Consider the following 24,581-nt stretch of genomic DNA (forward strand, 5'->3'; position numbering starts at 1 on the left):
CAATTAAAATATTAAACTGCATTTGGGCTACTAGTTTGGGTGGGCCTAGTAACGGTGTCTGCCGCTCCTGGGTTTTCTCCTGTGTTATTTTCCTGAGCTTCAATCTTCAGGCTTTCGGCCTACAATTAAAATATTAAACTGCATTTGGGCTACTAGTTTGGGTGGGCCTAGTAATGGTGCCTGCCGCTCCTGGGTTTTCTCCTGTTTGGTTTTCCTGAGCTTCAATCTTCAGGCTTTCGGCCTACAATTAAAATATTAAACTGCATTTGGGCTACTAGTTTGGGTGGGCCTAGTAATGGTGTCTGTCGCACCTTGGTGTTGTCCTGTGTTATTTTCCTGAGCTTCAATCTTCAGGCTTTCGGCCTATATTTTTGATATTAAACTGCATTTGGCCTACTAGTGTGATTGGGCCCTACTAACGGTGTCTGCCGCTCCTGGGTTTTCTACTCCACTGAACAAAGCAATGCCGCCTGGTTAGTCCTGTTACCAATTTTGAACTGCATTTAGCCCACTTTATTATTTGGGCCTATATCTGTGTTTCCTTCTCATCCTGCCCATTGCCCAGCCAGTGCTAGATGAGTCTTGTGGTACATTGACCCAGACCACTACATTCCCCTTGCATGCTACACAGCCACAATCTGACCCTGCTGAAAGTCAGGTTCCCCTTCCCGCATACTATACCACCTTACATGGTGACAAAGAGGAAGGTGCAGATGAAAGTGCAGGTTCCTTCATCAGGTGGGGGGGCATACTCGTTAGCGACGTCACTGGCACAGGGCTCCTCATAGTACGCAAAAGTGTCGCTGCCGGTGGGAGGCGCCCCCGCCGTGCAAACACACCGCTGTACTTTGAGGGGCCCTGTGCCAGTGCCAATGCGAACGAGTGGGCCCCCCCTGCTTGATCAGGATCACAGCACTTGCAAAGCTGAAATACTTACCTCTCCCTGCTCCACCGCCGTGACGTAGTCCGCGTTTCCTGGGCCCACAAAAAACTTGAGCCAGCCCTACCCCCCACAACTTTAGCCAAATGACCCCCAATTTCTAATGCCTAACTATTATTATAATAAAGTAAATTAAGATTGACAAGCTTCAGTAACAAGAATGGATGTTTTTGCCATTAAAATGGGCACTGTAGGTGTTTTCCTGGCCTCCACTCACTGCCGACTATGCTTCCCCATTGACTTGCATTGGGTTTCGTGTTTCGGTCGATCCCCGACTTTTGGTGATAATCGGACGATTTCACTCAACTCAACTTTTGACAAAGTCGGGTTTCACGAAACCCGACTCGATCATAAAAAAGTGAAAGTCGCTCAACCCTAGTCGAGACCCCTAATTTTTCCACAAAAAACTGGGAAAACTTTTTGACTTGAGCATAAGCCTAGGGTGGGAAATGCAGCAGCTACTGGTAAATTTCAAAAATAAAAATAGATACCAATAAAAGTAAAATTAATTGAGACATCAGTAGGATAAGTGTTTTTGAATATCCATATTGAATCAAGAGCCCCATATAATGCTCCATACAGTTCATGATGGGCCCCATAAGATGCTCCATATTAAAATATGCCCCATATAATGCAGCATAAAAGGTTAATGATGGCCTCATAAGATGCTCCATAGAATATTATGCCCCATATAATGCTGCACAAAGGTTGATGGCCCCATAAGATGCTCCATAGAATATTATGCCCCATATAATTCTCCATAATGGTTGATGGCCCCATACGGTGCTCCATAGCATATTATGCCCCATATGCTTCTCCATAAATGTTCATGGCCCCATAAGATGCTCCATAGCATAATATCCCCCTTATGCTGCTACTGTGATTAAAAAAAAAAGACATACTCACCTCTCGTCGCTGGGTGCCGAGTGCTGGTGTCCAGAGAAGGCGGGGACACCAGCGCGCTATGGGGGCCAGGTGCGTGAGTCGCCGCTGGCTCAGGACACTGGCACTTGCGATATTCACCTGTCCCTGTTCCACCGCTGTATCTTCCGGGTCTCTGCAGTGACTGTTCAGGCAGAGGGCACGCACTAACCATGTCATCGTGCCCTCTGACCTGAACGTCACAGCCAGAGGACACGAAAGACAGAGCCCGGCAGTGGAACGGGGACAGGTGAATATCGCATGGCTCACCCTCCCCCGTTACACTCACCCCCTCCTGGCGTGGTCTCTCTGTATGTCCCTGCTTCTCCTATGGTCTCCGGGGCGCGCCGGCAGCTTGTTCCCGTGTTCAGTAGTCACATGGTACCGCTCATTAAAGTAATGAATATGTGCTACGCCTATGGGAGTGGAGTCGCTTCCATTTTCATTACTTTAATGAGTGGTACCACGTGACTGCTGAACACAGGAAGAGCTGCAGGCACCAGAGACCATTGGAGAAGCATGGCAGTGCAGAGACAATGCCGGGAGTGGGTGAGTATGATGTGACAGCCGCCACTCCTGCTGCTTCCCCTCCCACGCCGACCCCCTGGGACAATGACTTGAGTATAAGCCGAGAGGGGCACTTTTAGCCTAAAAAATTGGGCTGAAAATCTCAGCTTATACTCGAGTATATAAGGTAGTTTATAGATCACACTTGTGTTTCATGATGGCAATGAATCGAAAAGTTGTTTATTTCTGTAAAAGTTGCATAGGACCTTCACACACACACACATATGTGTGTGTATATATCTATATATATAAGAGGCATCGTGATTACTCGCTAATCCCGCCCCCTGCACAGTAGCTCCGCACCCCACACATCACCACACATAATCCCACCCCCACCCCATTATTACACACAATCCTGCCCCCACCACATTACCACACATAATCCTGCCCCCCACCACATTACAACACATAATCTCGCCCCCACCACATTACCACACACAATCCCGCCCCCACCATATTACCACACACAATCCCGCCCCCCACCACATTACCACACACAATCCCGCCCCCCACCACATTACCACACACAATCCCGCCCCCCACCACATTACCACACACAATCCTGCCCCCCACCACATTACCACACAATCCCGCCCCCCACCACATTATGACACACAATCCCGCCCCCCCACCACATTACCACACACAATCCTGCCCCCCCACCACATTACCACACACAATCCCGCCCCCCACCACATTACCACACACAATCCCACCCCCCTCCACATTACCACACATAATCCCGCCCCCCTCCACATTACCACACATAATCCCGCCTCCCTCAACATTACCACACATAATCCCGGAAACCCACCACATTACCACACATAATCCCGCCCCCCACCACATTACCACACACAATCCCGCCCCCAACCACATTACCACACACAATCCTGCCCCCACCACATTACCACACACAGTCCTGCCCCCACCACATTACCACACACAATCCCGACCCCTCCACATTAACACACATAATCCCGCCCCCCACCACATTACCACACATAATCCCACCCCCACCACATTACCACACATAATCCCGCAAACCCACCACATTACCACACACAATCCTGCCCCCCACCATATTACCACACACAATCCTGCCCCCCACCACATTATCACACACAATCCTGCCCCCCACCACATTACCACACATAATCCCACAAACCCACCACATTATCACACATAATCCGGCCCCCCCACCACATTACCACACAATCCTGCCCCCCCACCACATTACCACACACAATCCCGCCCCCCCACCACATTACCACACACAATCCCGCCACCCCACCACATTACCACACACAATCCCACCCCCCACCACATTACCACACACAATCCCGCCCCCTCCACATTACCACACATAATCCCACCCCCACCACATTACCACACATAATCCAGCAAACCCACCACATTACCACACATAATCCCGTCCCCCACCATATTACCACACACAATCCCGCCCCTCACCACATTACCACACACAATCCCGCCCCCCTCCACATTACCACACATAATCCCGCAAACCCACCACATTACCACACATAATCCCGCCCCCCACATTACCACACATAATCCCACAAACCCACCACATTACCACACATAATCCCACCCCCCACCACATTACCACACATAATCCCGCCCCCCACCACATTACCACACATAATCCAGCCCCCCACCACATTACCATACATAATCCCATCCCCCACCACATTACCACACATAATCCCGCCACCCACCACATTACCACACATAATCCCGCCCCCCACCACATTACCACACATAATCCGGCCCCCCACCACATTACCATACATAATCCCATCCCCCCACCACATTACCACACATAATCCCGCCACCCACCACATTACCACACATAATCCCGCCACCCACCACATTACCACTCATAATCCCGCCACCCACCACATTACCACACATAATCCCGCCCCCATCACACTACCACACATAATCCCACCCCCCACCTCACTACCACACATAATCCCGCCCCCCACCACATTACCACACATAATCTGGCCCCCCCAGCACATTACCACTCAATCCTGCCCCCCACCACATTACCACACACAATCCCACCCCCCCACCACATTACCACACACAATCCCGCCCCTCCACATTACAACACATAATCCCACCCCCACCACATTACCACACATAATCCCACCCCCCACCACATTACCACACATAATCCCGCAAACCCACCACATTACCACACATAATCCCGCCCCCACCATATTACCGCACACAATCCCGCCCCCCACCACATTACCACACACAATCCTGCCCCCTCCACATTACCACACAAAATCCCACCCCCCACCACATTAACACACATAATCCTGCAAACCCACCACATTACTACACACATTCCCACCCCCCACCACATTACCACACATAATCCTGCAAACCCACCACATTACCACACATAATTCCGCCCCCCACCACATTACTAGACACATAATCCCACCCACCACATTACCACACATAATCCCGCCCCCCACATTACCACACATAATCCCACAAACCCACCACATTACCACACATAATCCCACCCCCCACCACATTACCACACATAATCCCGCCCCCCACCACATTACCACACATAATCCTGCCCCCACCACATTACCATACATAATCCCATCCCCCCACCACATTACCACACATAATCGCGCACCGCCACCACATTACCACACATAATCCCGCCACCCACCACATTACCACACATAATCCCGCCACCCACCACATTACCACATATAATCCCACCCCCCATCACACTACCACACATAATCCTGCCCCATCACACTACCACACATAATCCCGCCCCCCACCACATTACCACACATAATCCCACCCCCCCACCACATTACCACATTACCACACATAATCCCGCCCCCCACCACATTACCACACATAATCCTGCCCCCACCACATTACCATACATAATCCCATCCCCCACCACATTACCACACATAATCGCGCACCGCCACCACATTACCACACATAATCCCGCCCCCACAACATTACCACACATAATCCCACCACCCACCACATTACCACACATAATCCCGCCCCATCACACTACCACACATAATCCCGCCCCACCACATTACCACACATAATCCCGCCCCCCACCACATTACCACACATAATCCCGCCCCCACCACATTACCACACACAATCCCGCCCCCCCACCACATTACCACACACAATCCCGTCCCCCACCACATTACCACACACAATCCCGCCCCCCACCACATTACCACACACAATCCTGACCCCCTTCACATTACCACACATAATCCCACCCCCCACCACATTACCACACATAATCCCACCCCCCACCACATTACCACACATAATCCCGGAAACCCACCACATTACCTCACATAATCCCGGCCCCCACCACATTACCACACATAATCCTGCCCCCCTCCATATTACCACACATAATCCCACCCCCTCACCACATTACCACACATAATCCCGCCCCCCACCACATTACCACACATAATCCTGCCCCCCTCCATATAACCACACATAATCCCACCCCCTCACCACATTACCACACATAATCCCGCCCCCCACCACATTACCACACATAATCCCGCCCCCTACCACATTACCGCACATAATCCCACCCCCACCACATTACCGCACATAATCCCACCCCCCACCACATTACCACACATAATCCCACCCCCCACCACATTACCACACATAATTTCGCCCCCCACCACATTACCACACATAATTTCGCCCCCCACCACATTAGCACACATAATCCTGCCCCCCCACCACATTACCACACATAATCCCGCCCCCCCACCACATTACCACACATAATCCCGCCCCCCACCACATTACCACACATAATCCCACCCCCCACCACATTACCGCACATAATCCCACCCCCCACCACATTACCGCACATAATTTCACCCCCCAACACATTACCACACATAATCCCGCCCCCCACCACATTACCACACACATTCCCACCCCCACCATATCACCACACATATTCCCTCCCCCCACACCACATTACCACACGAGGCTCCATCCCCACACGTTACCACACGAGGCTCCATCCCCACACATTACCACACGAGGCTCCATCCCCACACATTACCACACGAGGCTCCGTCCCCACACATTATCACACAAATCAAGTTTGCTTTTGATTTTACACTGTGAATAAAATGTATTAGTATTATTATGATTTTTAATTATTATTATTGTTATTAACTTCATTTTAAGTTAATTTACCACCTGCGTAAGCGCTATTGAATGTTGTCATTATTCACTTTAGTTTAATCACTAGCAGCATTAATTAGATAGCAATGAGCATGCCAAGCATTAGCTGGCTGGAAACAGCTAGTATATATATATATATATATATATATATATATATATATATATATATATACACAATACTGTATATAATATATATATATATATATATATATATACACTGAACATTATTTATTCCAATTGAAATTTTATCAGTAAGGTGAAAGAAAAATACTCACCTCCTGAGGCATGAATAATGTACAGTGCAAATTCATTTGGGTTCGTTTCAATCTGTCAAGCAAAAACATTACTATGATTAATATTAAGGATAATAAAACTGATAAAAGATTAGAAAATAGAGTGTTTATGACTTCCACAATCAATATAATCCACTAATAAGTGGTTGTTGCGGACAGCATTCAAATTTGATCTTTCTTTGCTAGTCTTTTTAATAATTCCCAGTTTATTGTTGAAAAAATACACAGAAACTTTGAATTCTGGAAATAATAGAGTAGAAAAACCATACGGTACATTCCCTGCAAACAAGTGGAATTGTTATTGGACTCAGTAGGGCAAAATTACTATAACGTAAATTGCACCAGATTTCTTGCTCAATTTGCACCCAAAACCATCTTGCACTTGCATAGTACTTATTGTGCTTTATGAACTTTTTTGGAGTGGCTAGATGAGAGGTGTGGCTAACAAGAAATGGGTGGGGCTTGAAATGGTAGTGGCTAAAATGTGGCATATTGCACAAAAATGTAGGCACAAAATTGTAAAGAAAGCTAACCAACCAAGATGTGGTATAAAGTTAAAGCCTCAATTCATCATTGTTTTTGGACCTTTTTTTCCAGTAAAAATGGTTCTAATGGTGAATTTTTTAAATTTTAGCCTTATTTATTTTTAAATTTGTACTATTTTTAGACTTTACTTCATTATGCTGTTTTTTTATTTTCTTTTGATCGACAATGCGGGTGTAGTTTTTAGGCCTTCTTCACATGTGAGTGTCTTCGGTACGTGTTGTGACAGTTTTCATGGTAACGTTAAAGTCCCATAGAGGGACTAAATAAAAATGTTTTTAAAAAAATTGTAAAAATACTTAAAAAAAAAAATCACAAAAGAAGTTAAATAAAACATTTTAAAAAATATAATAATAAATACATATATTTATGTAAAACAAAAGTACACATATTTGGTATCACCGTGTCTGGAATGACCCAATCTATAAAACTGTCATGCTATTTATCCCTTCAGTGAACATTGTAACAAAAATGGCATAAAAACTATGCTTTTTCAATACACTGCACAAAAAAATGGAATAAAAGTGATGCAAATAAAATGGTACCACTGAAAACATAATTTTGTCTCACAAAAAACAAGCAGCCATACAGCTCTGTCAGCGGAGAAATAACAAATTTATAGCTCTCAGAATACAGTTATGCAAAAAAAATGTTTTTTCTATAAAAAATAAATAAAACATTAAAAAAATTATATAAATGAGGTAGCACTGAAATCTCGCTGACCCGAAAAATTAAAATGCGCTATCATTTTTATCACACAGTATTAAAAAAGAAAACAAATTGCTGGCTTTTGTTCATTCTGTCTGCCAAAAATCAAAAATGCCACAAATTGGTACTAATATAAACATCAACTGTTCCTGCAAAAAACCATGTTCTACTTTCTACTGTCAGCAGAAATATCAGAAAATTGTTGTTTGTTCAAAATATGGCAATGTAAAAACTCATTTTGAAAAAAATCTAAAGTGTTTTTTAGCATGTGACAACAGCCAAACATAACAAACAATATAAAACTGGTATGGCAGTAATCGCACGGACCCGCAGAATAAAGTCATCTAATCACTGATATCGCTCGAGGAATGGCATAAAAAATAAACACCAATTTTTGACCTGCTGCTGAATGGTTCATTCTGCCTCCCAAAGATCACAGTAAGGCCGGGATCACACATTCGAGAAATACAGCCGAGTCTCGCATGTTAATACCCGGCCCTGTCGCCTGCACTCCGGAGTGGAGCGTGCGGCCACATAGCAATACATGGAGCCGCACGCTCCGCTCCCGAGCGCTGGCGGCAGGGCCGGGTATTAACATGCGAGACTCGACTGTATTTCACGCATGTGTGATCCCGGCCTTAGGCTCAGCTCACATTTAACCTACGCTCTACACAGAGGCTTTCCATATCAATTTCTGAAATATGTTATTCAGATATAGACAGTGTACCGTGGTGGTTTCTCCCTGAACTACTTTTTACTAACAATGGAACCTGAGTTACCCTGACAATGAAAGAAAGAAAGCCAAAGCAAACAGACAATTCTCTATACTCTTCCTTCTAGACCTGTCCTCTGCCTTAGACACAGTTGACCACTGCCTCTTACTGCAGATCCTCTCTTCTTTTATTGTCAAAGACCTTGCCCTATCCTGGATCTCCTCATACCTTACCAACTGCACATTTCCTACTTCCTACTTCATTAATACCTCTTCATTTCACCCCCTCTCTGTTGGAGTCCCTCATGGCTCTGCCGTAGGACCCCTTCTCTTCTCAATCTATACCGTTGGCCTGGGACAACTCAAAAAGTCCTGTGGCTTCCAGTACCATCTATAGTGTCTGATGACACTCAGATCTACCTCTCTGGCCCAAATGTCACCTCTCTGCTCTCCAGAATTCGAGAGCATCTATCAGCCATATCTTCCGTCTTCTATTCTCGCTTCCTCAAACTCAATGTAGACAAATCTGAACTAATTATCTTTCCTCCATCTCGCACACCTTCCTTACCTGATCTATCTATCACAATAAATTAATTCACACTTTCCTCTGTCCTAGTAATCTGCTAACTCGAAGTAACCCTTGACTCTGCCCTGTCCTTTAAACCACACATCCAAGCTCTCGGCACCTCCTGTCACCTCCAGCTCAAAAATAATTCCAGAATCCATCCTTTCCTCAACCCTCACTCTACCAAAATGCTTGTGCATGCCCTATTCTTCTCCTGCCTTGACTACTGCAACATCATCCTCTGTGGCCTACCTTCTAACACTCTCGCACCCCTCCAGTCCATCCTTAAAGGGAACCTGTCACCTCCCCCAGGCATTTGCAACTAAAAGAGCCACCTTGTGCAGCAATAATGCTGCATTCTGACAAGGTGGCTCTATTAGTTCGGTCCCTGGCACTGCTGAAAGAATCGCTTTTGAAATTTGTCCCTCATACCATGAAATCGCCACGGGGCAAGTCTTTACCCCCTAATCCAGATGCCTCACAGCCATCAATCATTCAATCATGGCCTCTGGTGCCTCCTCTTCCTTCATCAGTGTCGCCGGCGCCTGCGCTGTAAGTTCGAAGGGCAGTGCAACCGCGCATGCCTGAAAAAAAATAACTGCGCAGGCGCCGGCGACGCTAATGAAGGAAGGGCGTGCAGAGGCCATGAGTGATGGCTGTGAGACGTCTGGATTAGAGGGGAAAGACCTGCCCCCGTGGCGATTTCACGGTATGAGGGACAAATTTCAAAAGCATCTCTTTCAGCAGTGCCAGGGACCCGAACTAAAAGAGCCACCTTGTCAGAATGCAGCATTACTGCTGCACAAGGTGGCTTTTTTAGTTACAAATGCCTGGGGGGGTGACAGGTTCCTTTTAACTCTGCTGCCGACTAATTAATCTCTCTCCTCGCTACACTCCCGCTTCCCCTCTTTGCAAATCTCTTCACTGGCTCTCAATTTCCCAGAGTACCCCTTTTACACTACTAACACTGACATACAAAGCCATCTATAACCTTTCTCCTTCGTATATTTCTGAACTAATTTCTCAATATCTTCCCTCACGTAATCTCCGGTCCTCCCAAGACCTCTTTCTCTCCTCGACTCTTAATCGCTCTTCACCCAATCGCTTCCAAGGCTGCTCCCGAATATCCTCCATCATCTGGAATTCTGTGCATCAACACGTCCGGTTATCCACCACATCTGGATCCTTCAAATGGAACCTGAAAACCCATCTCTTCAAAGAAGCTTACATCGTGTAATGACCACATGGTCACCTCAACTCCATCGGAACTACTGCTACCACTGATATACTGTCTCCTTCCCCTTTAGAATGTAAGCCCGCAAGGGCAGGGTCCTCTTCCTCTTCCCTCTGTATCAGTTTGTCATTGTTAGTTTTGTTTACTGTAAGTGATTTTTGTATTTTGATGTAACCCCGTCCAATATACAGCACCATGGAATTAATGGTGCTATATAAATAATAATAATAATAATAATAAATTTTACACACATCTAGCCCAGTTTGGTTTGGACTCCTGAGGACTCAAAGGCTCAAAGCTTTTCATTGTTGAGGACCCCACTGAATGGGAAGTTTCTTGGGCCCTCGAGAAGTGCCTCTCAGCAGCTCGTTCAAAGGACCAACCAAATTGCAGAGATTTGGGATATATCCCACCAATCCCGAAAAGGCTCTCACCTCTCACAAGGTTCTCGGCTGAAGACACTTCTGCACAGCATCAACCTTACTGGCAGCTGGCTGTAATACTTCGAGAGTCATCAAATGACCCAGGTATTTTATACATTCTCAGAAGGAATGGCATTTTTTTAGCTTGATCTTCAGTCCATGGTCTCGAACTCCCTGCAGGACCTACCGTAATTTCTGCAGATAATCCTTGAATAATGTGCCGAACACCACCACATCGTCCAGTTAGATCAACACGATGTTAGGACTGGCGGAACGCACCAAGACAGGTGACTAAGGTGCGTTCGCAGTCCGGGGTCCACCGTGCAGGTGAGAACCTGCTGCTAGCAATTTTGCAGACTCTATAGCGGTACACTAAAGTAAACACGCGTGGGTTAAACCTCACCCAGCGTGAGGAAAGCGATCCTGTTAATTCACAGGACCGCAATACCGCACTAGAGAGCGAGCAAGTGGCCAGCGGACTTAACCCCAGAAGGGATTGAAGCCCGATTAGGCCCTTGCTGGCACAACACCGCAACTGGGTGTGTAGAGAACCTTCAGAAATATAAGCGCACAAGTGCGCGAGCGATGCCGCACTAACGGACGCCACTAACCACCCAGACTTGGGTATGGAAAGCGCAAGGCAGGCGCACGGCGCCGTACTGGCAGGCACAGCTACAGGACGCTGTGATGTGTGTTTAGTGTAGTAGGCTAAGTCGGGCGCTAGATAGCAACCGTACACCTTCCGCGAACAGACATTCAATAGGGAAGGGGTAACCAAGAACGACTTGCACTCACACATACACACATATCAATTGTAAGACAATACTAGCGCATGGCCGTGCGGTCATGCGCAGTTTATATAGCTGCAGCACAGGAAATGGCTACAGAACTTTTGCCCTTCTAGGACCTGCCAAGAGGACCAATGGAATGTGCCGCAGAGCCTGAGCACATGACCCTCGATCTCCAACGGGAGATCTTGCCCTGGGCATGCTCAGTGTGTGCAGATAAGGACTTAGTCCCAGAGAAGTCCGCTCGCTGCTGACCAGAATAGGCTTCAAAGGCAGAAGCTGGAGAAGCAGCAATAACTCTTCTCACAGAGTCAGACTGAGCGAGACGCTGGGATCGACGTCCCTGCTGAGCAGACTCCACTGCGGCTGGAGGGGAATGGGAGACCGCAGCGGAGACGGATCGAGATTCCCCCTGTGCAGCAGAGGAAACTCGACTCCTAACATTACCCCCCCTCCTAGGGCCCCCCCCTCCTTGGGCCTCGCTACGCTCGAAGGCAGCAATGAGCTGTGGGGCCCGAATGTTTTCAGCAGGCTCCCAAGACCTGTCCTCTGGACCATAACCCTTCCAATCCACCAAATAAAACTTTTTGCCGCGTACCACCTTGCACCCCAAAATAGCGTTCACCTCGTAATCGTCCGTAGACGAACCCGATGTCCCGGCAGATGACTCGGAAAACCGGGACATGTATACGGGTTTCAAGAGGGACACATGAAAGGTGTCGGTGATACCCAAGCGTGGAGGAAGAGCCAGGCGGTAGACCACGGGATTAACCTGCTCGAGGACCTTAAATGGGCCCAAGTAGCGAGGAGCAAACTTAGTGGACTCAACTCGCAGCCTGATGTTACGGGCGGAGAGCCACACCAAGTCGCCAGGAGCAAAGGCCGGGGCAGGGCGCCGATGTGCATCGGCGGAGGACCTCATTCTCTCCTTCGAGGCCCGAATGGCATCCTGAGTGCGGTCCCAAATGTCCCGTGCCTCCACTGCCCAGTCTGCCACCCTGGAGTCAGCAGAGGACACGGGCATAGGCACAGGAACCCGCGGATGCTGGCCGTAATTAAGGAGGAAAGGAGTCTGACCGGTGGAATCGGCTACAGCGTTATTAAGGGCGAACTCTGCCCATGGTAATAAAGATGCCCAGTCATCCTGCCTGGCAGAAACAAAATGTCGCAGATATGTGACCAGAGTCTGATTGGCCCTCTCTACCAACCCATTCGTCTCGGGATGATATGCGGAAGAGAGATTTAACTCAATGCTGAGAAGACGACAAAGCTCTCTCCAGAACCGAGACGCAAACTGGGGACCCCGGTCACTGACAATTTTGTCTGGCATGCCGTGTAGGCGGAAGATGTGTCTTATGAACAACGCTGCCAAGGCCCGTGCAGAAGGTAACCGTGGGAGCGGCACCAAGTGCACCATTTTCGAGAAATGATCGGTAATTACCCAAATGACGGTACAGCCGCGAGACTTGGGCAAACCCACTACAAAGTCCATCCCGACCATCTCCCAGGGCCTGTCTGCCACCGGCAAGGGATAGAGTAACCCAGACGGCCGTTGTCGAGGAGACTTATTTTTGGCGCATGAGACACACGCCAGAACGTAATCCCTGACATCTCGCAGCATATGCGGCCACCAGTACGTCCTCGCCAGCAGCTCAGATGTCCTTTTAGTCCCAAAGTGTCCACCCACCCTGGAGGAATGAGCCCAAGAGAGAACCTCCGGTCGCAAATTTATGGGCACAAAAGTCTTGCCTGGAGGCACAGACTCAAGCGACACCGGAGCCACGGTTCTCAAGCTCTCAGAAGGAACAATAAGCCGAGGCTCTCCTTCCTCCTCCTCAGATGACACAACAGAGCGAGAAAGAGCATCAGCTCGAATGTTCCTCTCCCCAGCGACATAATGGAGGGTGAAGTGGAATCGGGAGAAAAATAAGGACCATCTGGCCTGGCGAGAATTTAGCCTCTGGGCTGTTTGCAAATATAGCAAATTTTTATGGTCTGTAAATACTTGAAAGGGAAAACGAGCCCCCTCCAAGAGATGTCTCCACTCAGAGAAAGCCAATTTCATCGCTAGCAACTCCCTGTCCCCGATGGAATAATTCCTCTCCGCTGGTGTGAAGGTCTTGGAGAAGAAAAAGCACGGATGCTTCCGACCTTGAGCATCCTTCTGGAAGAGGACTGCTCCAGCACCAACGGAAGAGGCATCCACCTCCATTATAAACGGCTTATCGACATCGGGACGATGTAGGATGGGAGCGCTAGCAAAATGAGACTTAGTAGAAGAAAAGGCCCTGGAGACCTCTTCAGACCACACTTTGGGATTTGCTCCCTTCTTGGTGAGGGCTACCAAGGGAGCTACCAAAGTTGAGAAATGGGGGATGAACTGGCGGTAATAATTAATGAACCCCATAAAGCGCTGCACCGCTTTAAGTGAATGAGGTTCTTGCCAGTCCATCACAGCCTGTAGTTTGGCAGGATCCATAGCCAATCCTTGGGCAGAGATGATATAGCCCAAGAAAGGTAAAGACTCCTGCTCAAACACACACTTCTCCAACTTTGCGTAAAGAGAGTTTGCCCGTAAGAGGTCGAAGACTCTGCCAACATCTCTCCGGTGGGAGTCAATATCTGGAGAGAAGATGAGAATATCATCCAGATAGACTACGACCGAGGTGGAAAGCATATCCCGGAAGATGTCGTTGACAAAGTCTTGGAAAACGGCTGGGGCATTACAGAGCCCGAAGGGCATCACCAGATACTCATAATGCCCATCTCTGGTGTTAAATGCCGTCTTCCATTCGTCCCCCTCACGAATGCGAATCAGGTTATAAGCTCCCCGCAGGTCTAATTTGGTAAATACCTTAGCTCCCCGTAGCCTATCAAAAAGCTCAGAAATCAGGGGCAGCGGGTACTTATTTTTAACGGTGATGGCGTTAAGACCCCTGTAGTCTATGCAAGGACGCAACTCTCCATTCTTCTTCTGTACGAAGAAGAACCCTGCCCCAGCTGGTGACACTGACTTCCTAATAAATCCTCTTGCCAAATTCTCCTGGATGTATTGGGACATAGCCTCCGTTTCCGGGAGAGAGAGGGGATAGACACGTCCCCGAGGAGGTTCTGCTCCAGGCAAGAGATCTATAGGACAGTCATAGGGACGGTGAGGCGGAAGGGTCTCCGCGGCTTTTTTGGAAAAGACGTCTGCATAAGACCAATAGTGTTTGGGGAGAGTAGAGAGATCTGCGGGTATCTCAGTGGTGGAAACCTGAACGCACTCTTTCACACATCTGCCCTTACAGGATTCACTCCAACCCAATATCCTCCCAGAGGTCCACTCAATATGTGGGGAGTGGAAACGAAGCCAGGGCATTCCCAGCAGAATCTCATCCATTCCCTCGGGAAGGACAAGAAGGGAAATAGTCTCCTGGTGGGATGGGGACATGGCTAACGTGAAAGGGACAGTCTGATGTGTGATCTGTAATGGAAGTGTCGACCCATTCACCACTCTCACGGTTACTGGTTTGGCTAGCATAGCCAGAGGTATTGCGTGGCGCTGAGCAAAAGCAGAAGACATAAAATTTCCCTCTGCTCCTGAATCCACACAAAGCTCTACTGTAAGAGTGGATGTGCCTAACAGGATTGTCCCTTTAAAGGACAATTTTGAGGAAAATGCCGCGGTGTCCAGTGAACCTCCTCCAATGGACACTAGACGCGATCGTTTTCCCGACCGCCGTGGACATTTATTAGCGAAATGTCCCGGTTGCTGGCAATTTTTACATAGCACAGGTACTCGAGCGGTCTGAGACCTAGATCCCGCTCGAGAAACCTCCATGGCCTCATGGGAGTCGGACGCCATAACAGGAGATTCTAGAGGTTTGGCAAAGATGGGAGCCAGCCGAAACCTCTGCCTACACTGGGTCCGCTCCAACCTCCGCTCGTTAAAACGGAGATCGATGCGGGTAGCTATAGTAATAAGCTCCTCCAGTGTGGCGGGAATCTCCCTGGTGGCCAAGGCGTCCTTCACATGATCTGCCAGTCCTTTCCAGAACACCGGAATAAGGACTTTATCCGGCCATTCCAGCTCAGAAGCTAGAGTCCGGAATAGGATGGCAAACTGGCTGACCATGGACGAAGCCTGAGTAATTGCCAACAATTGGAGCGCGGTATCGTGGGTGACACGAGGTCCCAGAAAGACCTGCCTCAGAGCGTCCAGGAAGATAGGAGCACTCTGCACCACACGATCACCACGTTCCCAAAGCGGCGTTGCCCACTCCAACGCCCTGCCCGACAAGAGAGATATAATGAATCCCACTTTCGCCCGTTCCGTAGGAAAACGTGCAGCCAGCAGCTCGAGATGTATGGAGCACTGGCTCACGAATCCCCGACATGGCTTACTGTCACCAGCAAACTTGTCTGGAAGCGGGAGACGGGATAAGGTCGGAGCAGGGGTGGCAGCGGACAAACTGGCTGCAGCTGCACTTGCAGCCTGAACAGCGACAGCAGTAACGTCCACAGCTGAGGTTGTGCGCTCGAGAGCCGCCAACCTACCCTCCAGCTGCTGGATGTACTGCTGTAGACGCTGACCGTCTGCCATTTACTAGCCAGACCCTGGCGCTAGTATTATGTTAGGACTGGCGGAACGCACCAAGACAGGTGACTAAGGTGCGTTCGCAGTCCGGGGTCCACCGTGCAGGTGAGAACCTGCTGCTAGCAATTTTGCAGACTCTATAGCGGTACACTAAAGTAAACACGCGTGGGTTAAACCTCACCCAGCGTGAGGAAAGCGATCCTGTTAATTCACAGGACCGCAATACCGCACTAGAGAGCGAGCAAGTGGCCAGCGGACTTAACCCCAGAAGGGATTGAAGCCCGATTAGGCCCTTGCTGGCACAACACCGCAACTGGGTGTGTAGAGAACCTTCAGAAATATAAGCGCACAAGTGCGCGAGCGATGCCGCACTAACGGACGCCACTAACCACCCAGACTTGGGTATGGAAAGTGCAAGGCAGGCGCACGGCGCCGTACTGGCAGGCACAGCTACAGGACGCTGTGATGTGTGTTTAGTGTAGTAGGCTAAGTCGGGCGCTAGATAGCAACCGTACACCTTCCGCGAACAGACATTCAATAGGGAAGGGGTAACCAAGAACGACTTGCACTCACACATACACACATATCAATTGTAAGACAATACTAGCGCATGGCCGTGCGGTCATGCGCAGTTTATATAGCTGCAGCACAGGAAATGGCTACAGAACTTTTGCCCTTCTAGGACCTGCCAAGAGGACCAATGGAATGTGCCGCAGAGCCTGAGCACATGACCCTCGATCTCCAACGGGAGATCTTGCCCTGGGCATGCTCAGTGTGTGCAGATAAGGACTTAGTCCCAGAGAAGTCCGCTCGCTGCTGACCAGAATAGGCTTCAAAGGCAGAAGCTGGAGAAGCAGCAATAACTCTTCTCACAGAGTCAGACTGAGCGAGACGCTGGGATCGACGTCCCTGCTGAGCAGACTCCACTGCGGCTGGAGGGGAATGGGAGACCGCAGCGGAGACGGATCGAGATTCCCCCTGTGCAGCAGAGGAAACTCGACTCCTAACACACGAACTCATACATAGTAACATAGTAACATAGTTAGTAAGGCCGAAAAAAGACATTTGTCCATCCAGTTCAGCCTATACTCCATCATAATAAATCCCCAGATCTACGTCCTTCTACAGAACCTAATTGTATGATACAATATTGTTCTGCTCCAGGAAGACATCCAGGCCTCTCTTGAACCCCTCGACTGAGTTCGCCATCACCACCTCCTCAGGCAAGCAATTCCAGATTCTCACTGCCCTAACAGTAAAGAATCCTCTTCTATGTTGGTGGAAAAACCTTCTCTCCTCCAGACGCAAAGAATGCCCCCTTGTGCCCGTCACCTTCCTTGGTATAAACAGATCCTCAGCGAGATATTTGTATTGTCCCCTTATATACTTATACATGGTTATTAGATCGCCCCTCAGTCGTCTTTTTTCTAGACTAAATAATCCTAATTTCGCTAATCTATCTGGGTATTTTAGTTCTCCCATCCCCTTTATTAATTTTGTTGCCCTCCTTTGAACTCTCTCTAGTTCCATTATATCCTTCCTGAGCACCGGTGCCCAAAACTGGACACAGTACTCCATGTGCGGTCTAACTAGGGATTTGTACAGAGGCAGTATAATGCTCTCATCATGTGTATCCAGACCTCTTTTAATGCACCCCATGATCCTGTTTGCCTTGGCAGCTGCTGCCTGGCACTGGCTGCTCCAGGTAAGTTTATCATTAACTAGGATCCCCAAGTCCTTCTCCCTGTCAGATTTACCCAGTGGTTTCCCATTCAGTGTGTAATGGTGACATTGATTCCTTCTTCCCATGTGTATAACCTTACATTTATCATTGTTAAACCTCATCTGCCACCTTTCAGCCCAATTTTCCAACTTATCCAGATCCATCTGTAGCAGAATACTATCTTCTCTTGTATTAACTGCTTTACATAGTTTTGTATCATCTGCAACTCGAAGTTCAAGTTGCCCAGGCAATGTTCCATTCCCTGCTGAAATGTCCTAGGTGAATTTGAAAGACCAAACGGCATTCTGTTGAACTCGTAGATTCCCATCAGGAGGATGAACACTGTCTTTGCCTTGTCTTTCTCTGCTATTGGAACTTGCCAGTATCCACTTGCTAAATCGAGGGTGGAGAAGTACTTAGCCTGAATCAGATTAGATAGTTATTCTTTGATCCGGCAGAGAGGGTAGGTGTCACGTAGTGTATGACAATTCAATTTTCTGTAGTCGCCACAGAAGCGGAGGGATCCATCCTCCTTACGTACCGATACCACTGGCACCGCCCAAAGACTCTGGCTCTCTAGTATGACCTCGTTATCCAACATGCTGGCCACCATGTTCTTTTCTTCTTAGTACACTTTTGAAGGAATCTGGCAATAGTGTTCCTAGATAGGAGGAGTATTCCCAGATGGAATCTCATGCTCGGTGGTAGAGGAGCAACTAAAATCTCTTCTATGACAAGAGAAGGCTTCCTGAAATCTTCCAGAAGCCTCTGCTGGACAGGGGTCAGTGTCCTCTGATCCACTCCCATCCGATCCATTATCATTCAGCCATTCCACTCAGTAGTCTGGTTTTCTTTCCTGGCCACTTCAACAGCATGAGTACAGGCTAAGATAAGATTGGGCTTGAAGTTGAGCTCTTTTCTTCGGAGTATCTTTCCATCAGGCAAATAGACTTCAGCCAGCAGTGTACCCCCTGGTATAGTGACTTCACTACCCAGCATGTTAATGTAAAGGATGGTCACACAGTCATCTTTCACAGTTGCTAGCACATGGGCCATCAATGGTCTTGTCTGGGACCCCTCCCAGAATATCTGCTCAATTTGCATCGCCAGCCCATTTAGCTTTTGATAGGCCCCCACAAATAACATCATCAGCTGTTCGCTTTTCGGTGTGATCACCATTGGTATACGTGAAGGAACTTTCACCAGGCCCACAAGACGACCGGATGAGGTGTTTTTCTGAAAGCTGCAACTTCTCACCACCTGCTGCAGGACCCTCTGGGTTGGCTGGTGGTTGTTGTGCATTTGCAGTACCGTGGCCCTTCCTTGGCAAACAGATGGTGATCCAGATCACGTGATATGTTCATTCCCAAAATCACAATTATTCTCCACCTTGGGGTTGATCCACCAGAACCACTCTTTCTGTGACAATGTCTTGGCCACATAGCTTCACTCTCATCCACATGGTTCCCTTCATGAGCAACTGCCCATTGTTAGCTGCTGTAAGAAAACCTCCCATCTTAGGGTTCCATCATATGGCCGAAATTGCTCTCAAAGATCTCTACTTTCTGTCCTTCAAAATCAGCCTCTAGCACTGGACTGCATGAATACAAATCATGTTCTCCACGTTGTAGGCTTTACAAATCAGCTACTGTAGCGGTTGGTAGTTTAAAGCTGGCCCTATCATCTTGAGGTGGGTCTCAGCGTCACAATCCCTGGCTAGATGGCCAACTCGTTGACAACTTCTGCACAGGAGCCTCCTGAGTCTCTGAGTACCAGACGCGTTTCATCTGTGTGGCCTCCGCACCTGAGTTGGGACAGATGAAAGAGCTTGGGAAGACAAATCAGATACTGTAGCGGTTGGTAGTTTAAAGCTGGCCCTATTATCTTGAGGTGAGTCTCAGGGTCACATTCCCTGGCAAGATGGCCAACTCGCTGACAATTTCTGCACAGGAGTCTCCTGAGTCTCTGAGTACCAGACGCATTTCATCTGTGTGGCCTCCGCACCCGAGTTGAGACAGATGAAAGAGCTTGGGGAGACAGACCTGTCTCCAGAGGTTTGACAGGTCTCATTCGTATCTGGGACACTTCCAGTCAAAGGTCTTTGAGTTCTGCTCCCAGAGCCTGAACCACATCCTAGAGAGTCTCCGAGTCTTCAGACCTCACCCAGCTTCTCATCACTTGAGCGCTACTCACTTTCTCCACCACAGGCATGGACTCCTCTTCCCTCTCTATTGCAGCAAGGTAGACATTGTAAAACGTCAGGTCAGCTGTCATCCAGGTCATCTCTTACAACTTGTCCCATAGGAATTTCTTGGCTAACCCAGCTATGAACTGATCCTGCAGCAGACTATTCACCTCCTGGAAAACTCCCATAGCTTTGGTATACCGCCACTGTACTTCATTCAACATTTCTTGCAATGCATTGAAGTATTGAATTAGAGTCGTGGCTTCCTACTGCAGCCAGTTGAAAAAGAAACTTTGCAGTTGAATCACTTTGGCAGGTCCCTCTGGATTCCTTCCAAAAGCACTAGTATTTTGTCTAAGGTGTCCCTTTCGTACTCGGGCCATTCCATTAATGTCCGTCTGGTGTTGCCTTCCAGGGCATTCAGTACTATTTCTGCACAAAACTCTGGGACCAAGTTGCACATTTTAATAAAACTCTTCATCCTTTCTGTCCAGTATTGTAATAACATATTTTTGCAGTCATATTTTGGCAAATGCTGCAATAGCACCCTGACCAAAAGGTACCCCGTTGGATCCAATGCTGTGGCAAGCAGGTTTGGCACCTGAGCCAGGGCCATTGGCAATAAGGGATCATTTCCCTCCATGTTCCTGTCCATGGCAATAGCTGTATCCTGCCAACTATACCAACATGACCATGTTCCGGGGTGGTCTCTCCCAGAATACAGCATGCCGAGGACAAAGCTCATGACCAAACAATTTGTCAAGGAACTACTTTTTACTTAAAACAGAACCTGCATTACCTTGAAAATACATGAAAGAAACACAGTTACATTTCACACACACCTAGGCTGGGTCGGCTAAAACCCCTGCGCTACACAACCGATAGATCCACAATGTTTTATCGGATACACTATAACTTCCCTGACCTGTGGTTCAGCCTAATGTGGTAACCGAGAATTAACCAAAGGCAAAAGAAAAATTAGATGGGTGCAAGCTGTGGTCCCTGCAGTGGTGTATCTCAGAGATTCGAAAACGCAATAATTCTCTAAGTTTACAATTTTGTTATGCTGTATGTATACAAGTTCTTCGTAATGAGATGAGTATGTAGCTCTGGTTATACAGTTCTAGTAGCAACCAATGTCTCTAGCTGAGAACTTACGTTACAAGTAGTGTTGAGCATTCCGATACCGCAAGTATCGGGTATCGGCCGATACTTGCGGTATCGGAATTCCGATACCGAGATCCGATATTTTTGTGATATCGGGTATCGGTATCGGAAGTGTAAAATAAAGAATTAAAATAAAAAATATTGTTATATTCACCTCTCCGGCGGCCCCTGGACATCAGCGGGAGGATCCGGCGTCCGGCACGGCTTCTTTCTTCAAAATGCGCGCCTTCAGGACCTGTGGTATGATGTCCCGGCTTCTGATTGGTCGCGTGCCGCCCATGTGACCGCCACGCGACCAATCAGAAGCCGCGACGTCATTCCTCAGCTAAAGTCCTAGAATGAGCGCCTTTTAGGACCTGAGGAATGACGTCGCGGCTTCTGATTGGTCGCGTGGCGGTCACATGGGCGGCACGCGACCAATCAGAAGCCGGGACGTCATTCCACAGGTCCTGAAGGCGCGCATTTTGAAGAAAGAAGCCGTGCCGGACGCCGGATCCTCCCGCTGATGTCCAGGGGCCGCCGGAGAGGTGAATATAACAATATTTTTTATTTTAATTCTTTATTTTACACTTTAATATGGATCCCAGGGCCTGAAGGAGAGTTTCCTCTCCTTCAGACCCTGGGATCCATGAGGATACATTCCGATACTTGATGTCCCATTGACTTGTATTGGTATCGGATATCGGTATCGGCGATATCCGATATTTTTCGGGTATCGGCCGATACTATCCGATACCGATACTTTCAAGTATCGGACGGTATCGCTCAACACTAGTTACAAGACAAATTCTCTCTAAGTCTGCGTGCATGCTCCCACCGGGATCTCTGTAGTGGGGCCAGAGCTCCGGATTTACCAGCAGTAACCTAGTGACTTATGAGGCTAGCTGTTTATCCATTCGGCCTGTTACCTGGGAGGCTGAGGAGTGGATGTCACGGTGACTGACTGGGTCCGTGGCCCTAGGGGAACGTCCGTTTGATAGATAAGGAAAGGTCTTTAAAGGGGAAATGTTTGTGACGCTACCTGTGGTATTCGGTCAGGGTGACCGACGCTGCTTAGGGGTCCGCTGGGGTGATGTTATGGCAGCAAGATGGTATACCTTCCCACAGGTGAAGTGTATCCCAAGGGCTTCCCAGAAGTGTAGGTGGTGATGGTGGATGGTGTAAGGCGCAGTGAATAATGAGGACACAAGGTTGCAGTCTCTTTACCTTTACTGAAGGCTTCAGCATCCACAGTCCAGAGCACCAGATCACAGGGTAGGCAGAGTCCAGTCAGTCTGAAGGCAAATCCAGAGTCCCCTTAACCAGGTGGAAATCAGTAGCCTTCCTCTAGCGCCTGTGTGTTGTAGTACCTCCCTGCTGAGCTTCTCGGTAAGGTCCTCACAACTGTTGTAGATGTTCTAGATGTTATGTCTTCCTCTCTGTCCCCCAGATGGTATGGATAGGACAAAACCGTATGACTGGTGGCCTGAGGCTTTTTACAGGAACCCTAGAGATGCCCCAGCCCCCACAAGTTGCCACCATGCCTCCTGGGTGTATGGTCGGGCAGCCAACATAGAATTGACTGTCCTGCCGGTCTCTGGAGCAAGGCTTGGAGACGGTTGCTCCCTCGGTGTTCCAGCCACCGGCTTCTGCGCCTCAGAAGGAGGCTGCCTTCCACAGGGCAGAACTCCCTCTGGTTTTCTCTCCTTGTGCTATGACTTAGTTTCTCACCCGCTACAATACAATTCTCTTTGTGTCCTTCCTTAGGATGCTGCCGCACGTGGGGCAGGTGCAGCTCCGTGACCATCGGTCTAGGCCTCTGACAGGATCCCACCCCTGTCAGGGACCTTTCTGTCTGCAGCTCAGATGTTCCTCCTTTCCCCCTGTCTGCCTGACAGGATATTGCCTAGGCAAAGCCCAGTCAGCCTCTGACTCGATGCTACCTGGGCAAAGCCCAGCCAGCTTCTGACTAACTTTCTATCCAGCCCACCAGTTTTACCTAATTGTGAGGAGTGCCCTAGTAGATAGGAGCAAGGCTCCCCCTGGTGGACTGGAGTGTGAAGTGTGGTGTATGGTTTGTGATACCTGGCAGGAAGATCTCCTTTGCTGCCTTCAGACGTAACATCACTCCCCCTGGTGGAAGAAAAACATTACTGCAACGACCAGAACTCTGGGGCGTTGCACTAGCAGAAGGTCCTCCATGTCACAGTAGATGCTTTGGGGGAAATCCATCTTTGCATCCAACCATAGTCGTCCCACCAAAGTAATTCTCTAACAGGAGTTATGGGAAAAGTATACTTTTCTTCAGTACTGTAGTCAACTTCTGGAATATAGTGAACTCCCAGTATGGAAGTGTATCATCCTACTCCAGTCAGGTCTCTGCTCGAACTGAAAAACATGAGGTCTGCAATGTAGTCTATTCAAGAGGCAACAGTGACCTCCTGTGCCCGGAGTGTGATACTGCAACAATGTCTATTCATTACCATTTATGCAAATAGTCTCTTCAGAGAGGAAGAGAACTAGAACTCTAGTGCCAGCTATTGGAAGGTAGTTATTATATGGCTATTATATTCATTACCATTTCACACAGACAGAACCACCGATGGAAGATTCCTTGTAAATGAGGCAGATAGAAACACTGTGGATGCAGTGTTAATTGGTGCTCCTTCCACTCTGAGCCCTGCCTTGTGCCCAAACAATAGTTTTCCATCATCTATGGGGTTTTGGTGTATTTAGGAGAAATTGTACAGCAAATGTTATGTCCATTTTCTTTTGTTAATCTTGTGTAAATTAAAAATTTGGGGCTGAAACAACTTTTTTTGCTGAAAAATGTATTTTTTCATTTTAAGCCCTCAACATTATAAAACTTTGTAAATCAACTTTGGTTTTAAGGTGCTCACCACACCTCCAGATAAGTTCCGTGATGGGTGTAGTTCCTAAAATGGGGTCACTTGTGAGGGGTTTCCACTGTGTAGGCACATCA

At 48.3% G+C, this 24,581-nt stretch overlaps 1 protein-coding gene across 1 annotated transcript in view; it reads right to left on the reverse strand.

Moving 5' to 3' along the window:
• The window catches only part of LOC138654949 (ras association domain-containing protein 6-like), a 112,575-nt gene that overhangs the window by 19,979 nt on the left and 68,015 nt on the right, over positions 1-24,581 (reverse strand). Inside the window, exon 7 of the mRNA XM_069743535.1 lies at positions 6,976-7,027. Within this exon, the coding sequence (XP_069599636.1) occupies positions 6,976-7,027 (52 nt within the window). The remainder of the gene's footprint in view (positions 1-6,975; positions 7,028-24,581) is intronic.

Source organism: Ranitomeya imitator, chromosome 1 (assembly GCF_032444005.1).
Source record: "Ranitomeya imitator isolate aRanImi1 chromosome 1, aRanImi1.pri, whole genome shotgun sequence".
Classification (NCBI taxonomy): Eukaryota; Metazoa; Chordata; class Amphibia; order Anura; family Dendrobatidae; genus Ranitomeya; species Ranitomeya imitator.